Below are 17955 nucleotides of genomic sequence, written 5' to 3' on the forward strand. Positions count from 1 at the left end.
CCATTTTTTTCCCCCCTCAGAATTCGTTACATCTCACAATTTTTTTTTTATTTTTTGTCACAATTTTTAGTTTTTATCCCTCAGAATTCTAAATTTGTAGTTCTCAATTTTTATTTATTTTTTTTAACATCTCATAATTTATTTTTTTTATCCCTTAGAATTCTAAATTTACAGCTCTCGATTTAACCCCCCCCACCCCCCCCAAATTTAGAGTTTACATCTTGCATTTTTATTTTTTTCCCCCCTCTGACGTCTGTTTTTCTCACAATTATTTTTATTTTATTTTTTTCGCTCAGAATTCAGTTCACATATTGCCATTTTAAATGCATAAACAATTTCCACTTTCTTCATATATTCAGGTATATGAATGTATATCTGAAGGTAACTGTGTTCAGAAAAGTTTACATGTTATTTATTTATTTTTTTTAATAAGCACTGCACTGCTGTATGTACAGGGATAAACACTCTGTTTCTGCTGTAACATAATCATTTATTAGACTGAAATGTGAGGTTTATTATTTTATAAAACTTTTGGTTGTCATATCTTGTATTATTGGAACTGTTGTTGTTTATATCCTAATTTTTAGTTATTTTCCAGTTTAGCATGTTCCCAAAGACACTGGTGTTGATGCATCAGTCTGGGGTTTGTTTTTCTATATGATTCTGACTATATTATTAACTCATAAGTTTTATAACTCTTCATCCTGAAGGTCTTAATTACAAAAAGTTAGTTGCTGCAGCAGAATCTCAGAATAAAGTGTTTTTCAGGAACTCGCTGATGCTGCAGTTCATCGTAACCTTCGCATTTGCGGGCGTCAGCATTGTGACCAGCAGCCAAAAGATGTCCATCAGGCTCGTTTGATAAATGAGTCTCTGTGACACGAGCGGAGCTGGAATAATGGAGGTTCTGGCTCAGTGACAGACACACGTGAGTCTGGATGAGGCGCGTACAGGTGCTGCTGCTGCTGCTCGACTCATTATTGTTATTTCACACGGACGTCCATTTACTGAGCACACGTTCTAAAAGCTGTTATTTTTGCACAATTTGGCTCTTTATGTGCACGTCACACACAGCTTCTTCATTTAAGCTGCTGTCCTCAATGTCATTTTAGTTTAACAAACCAAAAGAGACGCTTTCATGTGTCAAAATATATTAATTACAGCCTAGTTAGTATGAAAGCTTGTTTCTGCCACCGGATAAAAAAAAAATTGTGACACAATATGAACTTGCAGTTCTGAGAAGAAAAGTCAGAACTGTGAGAGAAACCAGCAATTACAAAAAAAAAACTTTAAAAAAGTAAAAGTGATAGCAGCAATTACTTTTTTTTTTTATTCTGTGGCAGAAAGTCAGAGTTTTGAAAGATAAAACTGTGAAATTATACAAAGAAACATCAGAATTGTGAAATAAAAAAGTTGCAATTAGCCTTTTTAATTATTTATTTTTTAATTCTGTGGTGGAAACAAAAAAAAAAAAAAAAAGCACAGAATTGTAAGATATAAACATGCAACTAAATGGTAAAATTCGTAAACAAACTTTAAGTTGGCTTGAAAAAGCCTAGGCAGAAATTTTTAAAAATTAAGCTTGACTGTTTTCAGCTTAAAATAGTTTGAAAGATTAAAGTCTGAATGTTTTGAAGGCAATACAGTCTAGGTTGCTAGGGTACCTGGGGTGGTTGCTAAGGTGTTGCTAGGTGGTTTCTAGGGTACTCAGGGTGGTTGCTAAGGTGTTGTTAGACAGTTGCTTGGGTGGTTGCTAGGGTACTCAGGGTGTTTGCTATAGTGTTACTAGCATGTTGTTACTGTGATTAGCAAGTTACTAGCATGGTTAGCAAGTTAATAGCATGATTAGCATGTTATTAACATGTTGCTAGCATGATTATCACTTTACTAGCATGTTTCTAGCATAATTGGCATGACTAGCAAGATACTAGCATGTTGTTAACATGATTAGCATGTTACTAACACATTGCTAGCATGGTTATCAAGTTACTAGCATGATTGGCATGATTCTAGCATGATTAGCAAGTTACTAGCATGTTGTTACTGTGATTAGCAAGTTACTAGCATGTTGCTAGCATGTTTCTAGCATGGTTAGCAAAGTTAATAGCATGATTCTAGCACGATTAACATGTTATTAACATGTTGCTAGCATGATTATCATGTTACTAGCATGAATAGCGAGATACTAGCATGTTGCTAACATGATTAGCAAGTTACTAGCATGATTCTAGCATGATTAGCATGTTATTAACATGTTACTAGCATGATTATCACTTTACTAGCATGTTTCTAGCATAATTGGCATGATTCTAGCATGACTAGCAAGATACTAGCATGTTGCTAACATGATTAGCAAGTTACTAGCATGATTAGCATGTTACTAACACATTGCTAGCATGGTTATCAAGGTACTAGCATGATTTTAGCATGATTAGCAAGTTACTAGCATGTTGTTACCGTGATTAGCAAGTTACTAGCATGTTGCTAGCATGTTTATAGCATGGTTAGCAAGTTAATAGCATGATTCTAGCATGATTAGCATGTTATTAACATGTTGCTAGCATGATTATCACGTTACTAGCATGATTAACAAGATACTAGCATGTTGCTAACATGATTAGCAAGTTACTAGCATTGTTAACATGTTATTAACATGTTGCTAACATGATTATCACTTTACTAGCATGATTCTAGCATGACTAGCAAGATACTAGCATGTTGCTAACAGTTACTAGCATGATTAGCATGTTACTAACACATTGCTAGCATGGTTATCAAGGTACTAGCATGATTAGAAAGTTACTAGCATGTTGTTACCGTGATTAGAAAGTTACTAGCATGTTGCTAGCATGATTCTAGCATGATTAGCAAGTTACTAGTATGTTATTTGAGTAAATTGTCTAAATTGATTAGAAATAGCACATAGAAGTGAAGCTTGATTGAGCCTCAAGGGATTCTGGGAGTGTTGGCTCATTTGAACATTCCGTCAATGTAAGTCTATGGGATTTTTGGTGGTTTTCATAGTCTGGTTTACGAAAACCATAAGCCGGATCAGTTAGAAAAGATACAGCACACCGAGTCAGACCAGTCTGAAGGTCTGGAGCGAGTTTGGTGGTTCTAGATTAAAAGCTCTAGGAGGAGAAACACTTTAAAATTTAGTCTCAGTAGTAGTAGTAGTTTAAGGAGGACAGTATGTTGTCTTTTTCATGCCAATTTAATTAAAAGGCAAAATTGTCACAATTACTGTTTTTATTCTAAATTTAAAAGTTAAAATTGTGAAATTGTTTTATTCTTTATTTTATGGTGAAAACCACAACAAAACAATTGTGAGATTTAAACTAAACAACAACAAAAAATGTAATTTTGATTTCTAAAAAGTTGCGATTTATTTTTTATTCTGTGTTGGAAACGGGCTTCCGCAGGTTCGATCTATTTGAGAAGAAGATGAGATTGAGATTTGTCATTTTCAGATACTTGAAATGCAATCTAAATTCACAGAGTGAAATTATAAATCCATTAACCAGCCCACGGCCTCATTTATTTATGTCCAGTGTCTCACGGCCGGATATTAGCTGCCAAATGTGATGCTGTTCCTGCTGTCACAGTCATTCAGATGAATGATCCGCAGCTTCCCGTTTCTGCATAAAAAACAACAGGACCGAAGACACCGGAGAAATCTGTCTTCTTCACTTCAACACCAGAAACCGTTCTCTACAGGTTGGTTAGTGCATCTGTATCGCACATTTCACTCCAAAACCAAAAGAACAGACATTTTTGGGACCATAGTTTAATGTGTCAATAAAAACTTTCCATCACAGTTTTTTTTTTTTGTTTGTTTGTTTGTTTGTTTTTTTTAATAGAATAAGAATGAAGTTTTTTTTTTTACCTTTTATTTAACGACTTTAAAATGCATTTTAAATGTCAAAAGCTTTAAAATGTATCATTTCACTTACAATCTACAAAAGAGTGGGAAAATGTTCAAATGCTCAATTTAAGTGTTGTAATCTGGCTCAGATTCAGACAGGAATCATGTTTGTGGCTGTTTTTCTGCTGAATAAGGACAAAGACGAGACTTCTTCACCTCACTAATGCTTATGAAAGCAAACATGCGGCAAGGCGCATCATATTTTGTAAATAGATTAAAAAAAGAGTGTACATTTTGTCAAGACAAACTGAAGTTGTCTTGAGAACGCTAAAGCAGGAAGTTAGAGAGTTTTAAAATCTAAATGTTTGAAGGTCAGTTTGAAGTAGTTTGAAGTTTTAAGTAGCTTTACAGATTGGTAGATTAGAAATATTAGAAATATATGGATTGTTAGCATGTTTTTAGCATGACTAGTATGGTTAGCACGTTAGCATTTTATTAGCATGATTAGCATGTTACTTGCATGGTATTAGCATGGTTTTCAAGTTTCAAGCATGAGTTGCAAGTTACTAGCATGGTATTAACATGTTGCTAGCATGTTTCTAACATGTTACTAGCATGATTAGCAAGTTACTAACATGCTAGCAAGTTGCTAGCATGGTGTCAACATGATTAACAATGTAGCTATAATATTTCTAGCATGATTTGCAAGTTACTAGCATGATTAATGTGGTGTTAGTGTGTTTTTAGCATGATTAGCATGTTACTAGCATGGTGTTAGCATAAGAATGTTAGCATGTTTCTAGCATGGTTTGGAAGTTACTACTATGTTGCTAGCATGTTTCTAACATGAATAGCATGTTGTTACCATGTTACTAGCATGATTACTAGCATGATTCATGTGATGTTAACATTTCTAACATGATTAGCATGTTGCTAGCATGTTTCTAACATGATTAGCATGTTGTTACCATGTTACTATCATGATTAGCAAGTTACTAACATGATTAGCGTGTTGCTAACATGTTACTAGCATGATTCATGTGATGTTAACGTTTCTAACATGATTAGCATGTTGCTAGCATGTTTCTAACATGATTAACAAGTTACTACAATGTTGCTAGCATGTTACTAACATGAATAGCATGTTATTACCATGTTACTAGCATGATTCATGTGGTGTTAACGTTTCTAACATGATTAGCATGTTGTTACCATGTTACTAGCATGATTAGCAAGTTACTAGCATGTTTACTAGCATGTTGCTAGCCTGTTTCTAACATGATTAGCATGTTGCTAACATGTTACTAGCATGATTCATGTGGTGTTAACGTTTCTAACATGATTAGCATGTTGCTAACATGTTACTAGCATGATTCATGTGGTGTTAACGTTTCTAACATGATTAGCATGTTGTTACCATGTTACTAGCATGATTAGCAAGTTACTAGCATGTTGCTAGCCTGTTTCTAACATGATTAGCAAGTTACTAGCCTGTTTCTAGTTGCTAGGCTAGTGATAGATTTCATTTGAACATTCGTTCAGTGTGAGTCTATGGGCTTTTTCCCAGTTTCATTTGTCATTTTTAGGAAAATCGTTAGTCTGATTAGTTAGAAAAGATACAGAGACTGGAGTCGGATCAGTGTGAAGATCTGGGCTGAGTTTGGAGTTTGTAGAGTTAAAGCTGTAGAAGGTGAAGCAGTCAGAAATGTTAGTCTCAGTAGTAGTTTAAAACGCATTTCAGCAAAGTGTGACGTTCTACAGCAAAACAGACACTATTTTTGGAATCAGAAGCTGAAAATTAGTAATAATTGAACAAATTCGATGCACGGTGATGCAATCAAAAGTGAATCATCTGGACGCATTACAGTAATGAGAACTTAAGTTGCAAATGTACTTCAAGAGCATAACGTCACAGAATATAAATCATAACGGCTCTAAAAATAGGTCTGCAGAATGTTCTGTGATCATGTTGGAGTGAAATGTGACCCTGCTGTGTTTTGGTGCGATCCAGCGGGTGATCAGGCGTCCCGCTGAGACGATGTTTAAAGTGTTTCTGTTCCAGCTCTGAGCTGCATTTGGATCACGAACCGTCCCAGACTGAACCCGACCGGACACAGACGATTATCTGAGGATTGAGGAGGAAGAAAGAAAACGGTGTGAAGGAGAAAACATTCATTTTCTCACCTTCAACTCAAACTGATCCTCAGTTTGGTGCGAAGGACACCGTTCTCATTCACAAAACACTCCTGGAGCCCACAGGTGAACATGTTCAAGTCAGACGAAATTTAATATTTAAATATCTGAATTGCATTCAAAATTTCCATGCATTTGGCTACACAGTTTTAGCAATAAATAAAAAATAAATAATAATAATAATAATGTGATGCATATTTCATACAGCCGGTCATACATAAATCTGCAGCTAGGCATGTTTTAATAATGTTTTTAAACTGAACAAATGTAATTGTTTTCACAAATTTGAATAAATGCCTTTTGAAAATGTGAATATTTAAATAAAATCAAATAGATGCAAAATTATGCATGTTTTTTGTGCATGAATCTGAGCAGTTTCATTAATGTATGACTGACAAATATGCATGTTTTTTATGCATGTTTTTTAGTTTGCTTTTGCTAAAACTGCATCCAAATGCATTGAAATTTTAAATGCAATATTATTTGAGCAAGTCCAGCTATTTATATTATTAATAACCTATTTAACTCGAAAAGGTCATGTTGCCTAAGTATAATGGTTTTTATTGTCAGTTTGTCCCTTTACTTGATCTGACTCACCACTTTTTGTTCCTCTTAAACAAATTGTTTCTATTAAAAATGGCTTTAAACAAAAGACTTCAAACCGTGATACTCGAGAGAGCATGAAAGTGGTTACCACTAACATGAGTATCCGCTGACCAAAAAAGAACAAAAAACAACCAAACAAATAGCGAAAGGCTCTTTATTCTGTAAGAACGTCACTCATGGATATTGAAAATTCTAGTTCTTGTTTGTCACTGCTGAAACAGTAAATACCCAGCCTTAGGATTTTTTTTTTTTTAAGTATAAAAGTATTAAACTGATTTATGTCAAATAATGTTTGACAACGTTTGTCATCTGATGCATGTATTGTTGATCAGTATGTGAAACTGTCTGTCTGCGTCCAGCAGAGATTATCCTGAAGCCGTCTGCTCTTTACCAGATCCTCAACTTCTTAACCCACAGATCCTATTAGTCAAGAAAAGTCTCCCACTGACCGCCCAACACGCACAGTCAGAGCGTCCGTCATGTCAAACGTAGTTAATAGTCTGTTCGTTTTCACCTGTAATCACGCAGGTCTGAGTCATCAGCTCTGCAGGATTCATAAAACACTTGCTCCCTGTGCTTCATGTTTCAGGATCATTTCCACTAATAGCTGAAGAGGTAATGATGCATCTAATGCTTTTTTTATTTTGCAAAAATACAAAAAAATGAAACAAAAACATTTTATGTTGGACCCAATCTCCACTGAACACTGACCTCCAGTTCAGCACCCTGGACAGCGGCGTCATTTTGACATTCATTTCAACACAAACAATTTATAATCGGCTTGAATGGACTGTTAATGGACAGTGAATACAGATGTCAAACTCAAATGCACAATAAAAGTATTTTATGCACATGGCTTTTGAGCTGTATTGCAAAACTTCACTTTGTGTGAGAAACAGACTACAATTAAACCCAATCAAATGTCACTCTTGCTTGCGTTCAAATCAAAAACATTGCATTGCAGTTGTTTGGCATTACTAACTTAAAACGAAAATGTTTCTTGAGGTGTAGTCTTTGAATCGAAAAGGCATGAATATGTGCACATTTATGAACAACATTCATATAGGTTTAAAACGACCTAGCAAAAATGTGTTATTATAGCATTTTGCTAACAATCCAATTATTTTTGATTGTTCACTGGACATTTAAAATTTCTTAGAACTTTGGCTGACATTCTGGCAAGGTTGTCTCAAAGTTGTGAACAAATGTTCTTCCAGTAACATTAATATTGCTTACAAAATGTTACTTCTGCATTGTTCACTGAAGGTTTTTCTGAAATGTTTTAGTTGGACGTTCATCTAACGCTTTTTAAATGTTACTTGTTTCAGAACATTTAGAGAACATTCAAAAATAACATTATCTGCAAAATTATCAAATGTTTTCTGTAACATTCGTGTAATTATGAAAAAATTCCCGAAAATTAACTTAAAATAAAAAAAAAAAAAACACGATTATTGTAGCTAGTTAAACCATGGTAAACAAATGAATGGTCTGTTTTGCTTCACTAACCATAGTTTAACCATGATATTTGTGGTAAAACTGTGGTTATACAAATGGTAATCAATCTGCCAAAAAACATGGTTACTACACTACTTACTGTTCAAAAGTTTTTGAACAGTAAGATTTTTAATGTTTTTAAAGAGGTCTCTTCTGCTTTTAAGCATGTGTTTATTTAATCCAAAATTGTGAAATATTTTTACTATTTAAAATATCTGCTTTCTATTTGAATTTAGTTTAAAATGTCATTTATTCTTGTGATCAAAGCTGAATTTTCAGCATCATTACTCCAGTCTTCAGTGTCACATGATCCTTCAGAAATCATTCTAATATGCTGATTTACAGCTCAACAAACATTTATTATTTATAATATTTATAATTATTATTAATAATAACATTTAAAACAGCTGAGTACATTTTTTCAGGATTCTTTGATGAATAGAAAGATCCAAAGATCAGCATTTATATGAAATAAAAGCTTTTGAAACATTATAAACTATACCATTCACAAGCTTGGAGTCAGCATGTGTGTGCATAAATATAAATATATAAAAAAAAAAAAAAAAAAAAAAAAATATATATATATATATATATATATATATATTAAATAGAATTAGAAATTAATACTTTTATTTAGCAAGGATGCTTTAAATTGATCAAAAGTGATGATAAAGACATTTATAATGTTACAAAAGATTTCTATTTTAGTTAAATGTTGTTCTTCTGAACTTTCTATTCAGCAAAGAAACCTGAAAAAATTCTACTCAGCTGTTTTCAACATAATAAAAAAATGTTTGTTTGTTTTTGTTTTTTTTTGAGCAGCAATTCAGAATATTAGAATGATTTTTAAAGGATCATGTGACTGGAGTAAAGATGCTTAAAATTCAGATTAGAAATCACAGGAATAAATTACAATTAAAATGTATTCAAGTAGAAATCAGTTATTTTCACAGTAAAAATATTTCACAATATTACAGCTATTTGCTGTACTTTAGATTAAATAAATGCAGGCTTGGTGAGCAGAAGAGACTTTTTTTTAAGAACATAAAAAATCTTACTGTTCAGAAACGTTTGACTGGTAGTGCATATTTTTACTATAATAAAACCATGGTCAGTTTTCTTAAGGGGTAAAACATTTTCATGACTTTGTCAGCTGTGAGGGAAAGTAAATGATGACGATGCTTGTTGTCTAATGGAAATGTTGTTTAAAGAAGACTCGTGTGTGTGTGTGTGTGTGTGTGTGTTGCTCTTCTGACTGAAGGTGGATTAGCTCGTCACGTCACGTCTCCGCGCTCGGTATTTTTAACCGGCTTTACGGAGAGTCGCTCAGCGGGAGAAGCGACGCGTCTTAAGAACAGAGCGGGCGTTAAACGGAGCCGCAGCTGGAGATTCTTCCATTCATGACTCTTTAGACGCTCGGGAAGCCATACGGTATGTCTGTGCAAAACCCGCTTCAGGTGGTGAACATCCCCTGGAGGAACAACAACTTCAGCCTGATGAGCCGCGACCCGCCGCTGTCCGACCAGGGAGAGACGATCATCGGCGTCTACCTGCTCATTCTGGGTCAGTGTCGGCTTTTACTTTCCTCTCCTGATAGTTTTAACACACTGATAAGAGGAGCTAGTTGAGGTTCCCAAACAAGCATGTTCTTGTCTTAGTTTACGATTTCTACGCACAGAAGACAAAATTGTTTTCTAGTGAAAACTAGATAAAATGACCTCAGAAATAAAGATATGTTCAGAAACAAGGCATGTCACCTTTATTAACAAATTACAAGTAGATTCTCTAACAACAGGATTGATTCTCAAGTCATTTGATCTATTTTTAAGGATTTTAAAGAGAATATACTTCGAATCTTTTTGTAATTTGTTAATAAAGGTGACTCAACCTGTCAAAATAGGAGTAGCTTCAATGTATATTTTCTGAAACTGGTGTTTATTTTGATTTGCAGGTCATTTGATCTAGTTTTAAAGGTGCTGTACTTTAAATCCGCTTGTATTTTGTCAATAAAGGTTGACTTGACTTGAACAAAATACAAGTAGATTCACTGAAAATAAGTGTTAATTTTGATTAAGTTTATCTATTTTTTAAGGTTTTTTAAGAAGATATACTTTGAATCTCTTTGTAATTACGTAAAAACGTAAGTAGATTCAATGTGTGTTCTCTGAAATTAGTGTTTATTTTGATTTCCAGGTAATTTAATCTAGTTTTAAAGGTATTTTAGAAAATATACTTTGTATTGTGTTTTGTCAATAAAGGTTGACTTGACTTGACTTGATTCTCATGTAATTTTATCTGATTTTTATGGATATTATAGAAAATATATTTTGAATCTGCTTGTGTTTTATTAATGAAACTGACAATGAAATACAAGTAGATTCAAGATGTGTTAATTTTAATTTTCAGATAATTGTATCTAGTTTTGAGAATATTATAGAGACTCTGTCCTTAATCTACTTGTATTTTTGTCAAGAAATTTAATGGCTTGATAAAATATGAGTAGTTTAATGGTACATTCTCTGAAAATAAGCAGCGGTTTTGATTCTCAGATCATTTTTAGGTGTTTTGTTAGAAAATAACAATATGCTTATTTTATTTTTTTTTGTATTTGCAGTGTATATGTAATGCATTGTACAGTTAATCTTACTGTATTGTGTATTATGTATTGTAACAGGCATGAAGTGTCTCTCGCAGAGCTTCTTTCTTTATTATGTTGAAGATGCAGGTGTAATAGTTGTAGTTAATGCTGGTAATGAACGGGTGGATTAGTGCGGCTCAGGGCTGGAGATCTTGTGTCTGATGGGGGAGGAAATCTGTCTGTCAGGCGTCATTAGAGAGGGTTAATCAGGACTCGTTTATTTGTGGAGCACAAACTCTGATCTACATTCAGTTCATCCGTTACAGTAAAACAATGGCACAGTGGTCATATCACGTTGAATTTTTATTAGTACTTTGCAGATTATAATTAAATTATAATTATTAATAAATTATAATTAATATTTTTATGTAATTATATTATTTGTTTCTATCGATTAATAAATTGTAATTAATAATATATATATATATATATATAAAATACATTATTTTATATATTTTAAAATATATAAATATATAAATAAAATATATGTAATGAATTAAATTTAATATATATTAATAGTATAATCGGAACAATTTGTATTTCAAATTTGAGGTTGATATCTCAAAAAATGAGCTTTCAGTGAGATACCAGGCTTTTCCACTAGATGGCCATCAAACCCCATTAGTTACCATATAAGGGCACCTCCATTTCCATATATGGTTTGAGTGATCTGAAACATTGGAAACTTTTCTCAATAATTATGAAGTAGACATCACATTCAGAAGTATTCAGTGCAGTATGGCAGTATCTGATTTCAATTCAATCTCTAAAAAACACACAAAAGACATGCAACATAAACCTAAGACTTCCGTTACAGCTCATGCTGCATCAAAAAGGGAGAATCTATTGTTTTTTTCTTTATATTCAAAAAACTTTTTTTCTCCAAAAATAGAGTGAACGTTATCTTTTGAACACTTGACATGAAAATTAGGTTTTTACTGATTTTTCATGATTTCGTATGTGCATCACTGTTTCAAAGTAAAGGCCAGAACTCGCTCTCTCTAACTCTGATGAGTACTCTTGTTGCAAATTAATAAATTACAGTTGCTGTGTAAAATATTTAAAATATTCAGTCACCAAATATGAAAACTAGAGTCTTTAAGCTTTCAAACGATATATAGTTTGTCAAAATTACTTTAGGTTCACACTAAGATATTATTGTTTAAAACATGTAATGACACGTGGGCCCACCAGTGACAGTTAACAGGTTAAATAAACACATTATTTCTATTATAAAGCAATAAACCCCAATAAGCTGTGGTTTACAGTGAGTTTATAACAGCAGTGGAGTGCCTAAAACCTCCTTAGCTGTTATAAATTCACTGTAAAGCACGGCTTCTTGGGGCTTATTATTTTTATAAAACAGTTATTCCATATACGGTTTCACAAAATAAAACTGAGCAAATAAAGCATAATGATACTAATGAAAACATTATTCTTCTGCCAAACAATGTCGTTCCTATAGAAAACAGTTGTGGTTGCAACAAAGTGGTTGCCGAGCAACACACAAACGTAAACAAAGCTGTATGTTTGTAGAGTCTTTTACAACAGCTTAGAACGCGGCTCAACCAATCAGAATCAAGGACTGGAACTATATGTTTTATAATGACAATTTTATTAGTACTGACCAGAATGAGTATTCTAGAGTTGGTCCTCCGGTATCCTATAATGAAGTAGTTCTTGTTTGCTAATCTTTACATACAGTAATGCTGGTCTCATGTGCAGTGTCTTGTGTTTTTTGTCAGGTTGGTTGTCGTGGTTTGGCAACAGTATCGTGATCTTCGTCCTGTTCAAGCAGAGATCGTCTCTCCAGCCCACCGACTATCTGACGCTCAACCTCGCCATTTCTGACGCCAGCATCTCCGTGTTCGGATATTCCCGAGGAATCCTTGAGATCTTCAACATCTTCAGGGATAATGGATACCTCATCACCTCCGTGTGGACGTGCCAGGTACAGGAAGTGGAATTATATATATATATTAATTCTTAAAGATATTAAAAAAATGTTACATTTTAATTTGGAGGACCAAACCCGTTTTGACTGTTTAAAACCAACATGCAAAACCACTGCTAGAAGCACTGCACCTGATCCTGAGATCTTATGACGTAAAACTAACTGCAGTATATAATTAAACTCATTAGATTTAAATCAGTATTTAAGCCTACAGCACAGCTCATGTGAATCTGGTGAGGTGTCAGATGTTGCTTGTGTGTTGAGTGTGAGTCTCACACACACACACACACACACACATGTGCTGAATGAGGCCAGATTTAACATGTTTCTGTGAATAAAACACAAACACACACAGCCATTCATTCTCAGATTTCACACAGACACCATTAAAATGTCATTAACTCATTTTATGATTGTCTGTTCAGTCCTTAATTCTATAAAAGGTCATTTTGATCATTTCACCACTGTCTTTCATTTTCAGTGTGTGTCTGTACGCTTTTATGAAACCAAACCTGGTTTGTTATTGTGACCTAAAACTAAAAGTATAAAAAACTGTTTGTTACTTTAAAACAAATTCTACATTTTAAAGTAGAAAGCCATCATTTGAAATTATAATGTTTTACAATACCATTTCTTATCAAATGAATACTTTATGAGCATAATTTTTTTTTGCATTTTTTTTTCCATTAATCCTTCATATTTGTGATGTTGTTTCTCGTTACACTTGTCAGTCATTTGTGTCGTCTAATAGTCAAAATGTAAAAAAATAAAAAAAATAAAAAAAATAATATTAATAATAAAAAAGTAATTGCTTGCTGGTTTTCATGTTTCCAGGAAAAAAAAATTAAATCTCAGAATAAAATAACATTATTAGTGTTTGAAAAAAATAATAAAATGCTAATAAAAATATTTTTAAAAAATTAAAAATGGTTTGATGGTTCAATTTTTAATTGGTTGCAGGTTTTTATGATTCTGGTACACAGTTAAAAAAAACTAGATAGGAAAAAAATTCAACTAAACTTCATAATAAAATAATATTATTAGGGTTTGAAACCACATTAGTGACGTTTTCATTTTATGTGAACATTTTTAATCTCGTGTAAATGCAATACATGCTATAAAAAATCTTAATGAAAAAAAATTATATATATATATATATATATATATATATACTTGTTTTCAGTTAGTTGTCAGTGCAGAATTTTTCATTTAGTCTCATTTGTAGTAAAATAACTAAAACTAAAAACGTAAAATTATATAGACATGTTAAAAAAAATACTAATGAAAATATCTAAATAAAAAAGTAAAAAAAAAAAAAAATGTAAAAAGGGTTTAATGATTGAATTTTTAATTGGTTGCTGGTTTTCGTGATTCCGGTATATAGTCAAAAAAAAAACAAAAAAACCTACAGATAGAAAAAATGGTTCAATTCAACTAAACTTCATAATAAAATAACATTATTAGGGTTTGAAACCATGTTAGTGTATGAATGATGTTTACATTTTATGCGGACAATTTTAATCTTTTGTAAATGCAATACATGCTATTAAAAACATGAAAAAAATATATAAATATATATATATATACAGAATTTTTTTCAGAATTTTTCATTTTGTCTCATTTGAAGTACTAAAATAACTAAAGCTAAAAAACCTAAATTATATAGACATGTTTAAAAAAATAAAATACTAATAAAAATGACAAAAACATACAACAAAATTAGTAATAAGCTTCAAAATTAAAATCGTAACAACTTAAAAGTGAAACTGAAAAATGAAGCCAAAAATATTGAAATAAAATCTAATTCACAATAAAAAAGAAAAGTATAATAGTATATAAACTAACGCTAATTTTAATGTATTTTATAGGTGTGTTTATTGATTAATTGATCGGTGTGTGGTTGTGTGTCTCAGGTTGACGGCTTCTTCACGCTGGTGTTTGGTTTGGGCAGCATCAACACACTGACCGTCATCAGCATCAGCAGATACATCAAGGGCTGTCATCCAAATAAAGGCAGGAGCTCGTCATTCACAGCCTGACCCTCGTCTGAGTCCATCTCATCTAATCTGAGCCGCTTTTCTGTGTGTTCACAGCTCACTGCATAACCAACACCGCCGTGCTGATGTGTGTCATCTTCATCTGGACGGGAGCCCTGTTCTGGTCCGGAGCGCCCATCCTCGGCTGGGGAAGCTACACGGGTCGGTATAACCTCACCATGGGAAAGAGTTAACCGTGTGAAATGGTTGATTGTGAGGCTGAAATCTCAGCTTTTCTCGTCAGATCGTGGATACGGCACCTGTGAGATCGACTGGGTCAAAGCCAATTACTCCACCATCCACAAGTCCTACATCATCTCCATCCTCATCTTCTGCTTCTTCGTCCCCGTGCTGATCATGCTGTTCTCGTACATCTCCATCATAAACACGGTGAAGAGAGGAAACGCCATGTCAGCGGAGGGAGATCTGACCGACAGACAGCGCAAGCTCGAGAGAGACGTCACCATCGTGAGTCTCAATACATCCTTACTGTAGTGTTTAAGTATATTATATTAGAAAATTATAGGATATTTATCTCATTTATCACTTTATAATAATCGTAAAACTATGCATTTTTTTAAGTTTAAATGTGTCTGTTAAAAACTATTAATTTAAATACAAATATTAGTATTTTATATAGTATATTTTTTATATAAAAATATATCTTTAAGAGTTTTTTACACAATATTTCAGGCTTTTGATAATAATATAGAGCATGTTGATATTTATTCCTTTACTCTGATATTGCTTAAAATCATTTCAACCAAATGGCTCACAAACATGTTTTACATATAAAAACAGTATTACATAAATTAATCATATATAATCATATGGAAGCTTATTTTGGCCTGGAATTTTAAAAAAAGTAAAAATAAAATTGCGAGTTTTTACTCTCTCTCAATATATATTTGACTGTAATGGAAGTAAAAATAAATGTATGAGATTTTTAAAACTTATCATTTTATTGTATTCATTAAAAATCACTTTAAATAGAGGTAAATAGAAAATATAAATAAATGATCTGTTGATGTTTCTTTACACAATTAATGTTTTTGGTAACAGTTTATATGTTCATATTTATTTGCTCTGAAATTACTTTTTTACTCACAATTCTTAGAAAAAAGTCAGAATTGAAAGGTATAAGAAAATCTTTATTAGTATTGTTATTATTATTTTTTTATTCCATGGTAGAAGCCAAAAAAAAAAAAATATAAACATGCATTCTGAAAAAAATCCAATTTTTTTAAAATAAAAATAAATAAATTTGTTTATTCCATGGTGGAAACTAGATATATACTGTAATGTCCAAAATTTGTATTTTAAAATGTCAATATATAATAAAATTGATAGATTTTATTTTATAGATTTTACTATTAACCTAACATTTAAAATATAAATATGAATAACAGTGATTATAAAATATTAATATTAATAATGTCACAATTCTCAGAAAAAAAGTCAGAATTGAAAGATTTTTTTTAAAAAATTTAAATAAAGTCTTCTTCTTCTTCTTGTTATTATGTTTTTTATTCCATGGTGGAAGCCAAAAAAAAAAAAAAAAAAAAAGAGTCAGGGATATAAGATATAAACATGCATTCTGAGAAATGAAAAACCGACATTTTTATTAATTTATTTTTAAAACTACATAAATACATTTGTTTATTCCATGGTAGAAACATATAATATTTATAAGGAAAAAAAAAAAAAAATATATATATATATATATATAAAAATAAAGATTTTATTTTAATAAAGTGAAATAAAATATAAACATTTTAAAATATAAAAATAATACTGATTCTAAAAATATTAATACTATGTATTATTAGGTTAGAAACAAAAAAATATATGCTTTTGTGTCATGATCAGGTATTTTGGTCCAGTTTCTCCTCAGTTGTAAGAAACATCTCACAAGTTGTCTGGTGTTAAAAATATTGTCATTCTTCTCTTGTGTCTCAGGTGTCTATAGTGATTTGCACAGCGTTCATCTTGGCCTGGTCTCCGTACGCGGTGGTGTCCATGTGGTCTGCGTGGGGTTTCCACGTGCCGAGTCTCACCAGCATCTTCACGCGGCTCTTCGCCAAATCTGCCAGCTTCTACAACCCGCTTATCTACTTCGGCCTGAGCTCCAAGTTCCGCAAAGACGTGAGCGTGCTGCTGCCCTGCGGTGTTGACGGGAAAGACACAGTCAAGCTCAAGCGCTTCAAGAAGATCAAAGGAAAAGCGGACGGCGCGTCTCCCGGAGCCCCACGCCAGAGATTCAGAACCGACGCTGACGACAACCGCGACTTACACAAGAACGAAAAAAAATATCATCTGGGACGTGAGCCGGCAAACCCCGCCCCCAGCCCTGACTCGGGGGTGGGCAGTCACCCAGAGACTCCGCCCCCTGCAGGTAAACAGGTGTTCTTCATCGATGTGCCCGAGCCGTCAGACACGTCCGAATCCGAATGCATCAGACTGTAGATCATCAGCAATTATGAGTTTGATTTTTATATTTCAGCTACTTTATGAAATGTCATAACCATAAACAGCATTAAAAGCTATTTTTGTAAATGATGGATGTAAAATGTGAACTGTTGTTTTTTTTAATAAGTGTGTACATCAACATTAATAAAGTGTTGTTTATATGCAGTTCATCACTTTTTCTGAGTGAAAAACATTCCTGTTTCTTTTAGCATTTATTAATCTTAGATATATACATAATGCACATAATACTATATACACATACATACCATCATGAATGCACACATACCATCATACATGCATACCATCATGCGTGCATACATACTATCATAGCATCATGCATGCATATATACATACATACATACTATCATACCATCATACCATCATGCATACATGCATACAATCATACCATCATGCATGCATACATATATACATATTATCATAGCATCATGCATGCATATATACATACATACAATCATACCATCATGCATGCATACATATATACATATTATCATAGCATCATGCATGCATATATACATACATACAATCATACCATCATGCATGCATACATATATACATATTATCATACCATCATGCATGCATATATACATACATACTATCATACTATCATGCATACATACATACAATCATACCATCATGCATGCATACATATATACATATTATCATACCATCATGCATG

The 17955-nt window shown here is 32.7% G+C and overlaps 1 protein-coding gene across 1 annotated transcript; it reads left to right on the forward strand.

Moving 5' to 3' along the window:
• Positions 1-5882: 5882 nt before the first annotated feature.
• On the forward strand, positions 5883-17383 carry opn6a (opsin 6, group member a). Its single transcript, XM_051123008.1, has 7 exons — positions 5883-6124; positions 9423-9724; positions 12545-12750; positions 14667-14766; positions 14847-14951; positions 15034-15257; positions 16749-17383. The coding sequence occupies exons 2-7, from the start codon at positions 9595-9597 to the stop codon at positions 17253-17255; spliced, it is 1272 nt and encodes a 423-aa protein (XP_050978965.1). The 5' UTR covers positions 5883-6124; positions 9423-9594; the 3' UTR covers positions 17256-17383.
• Positions 17384-17955: the final 572 nt, after the last annotated feature.

The sequence above is a fragment of the Labeo rohita genome, chromosome 11, assembly GCF_022985175.1.
Source record: "Labeo rohita strain BAU-BD-2019 chromosome 11, IGBB_LRoh.1.0, whole genome shotgun sequence".
NCBI lineage: Eukaryota > Metazoa > Chordata > Actinopteri > Cypriniformes > Cyprinidae > Labeo > Labeo rohita.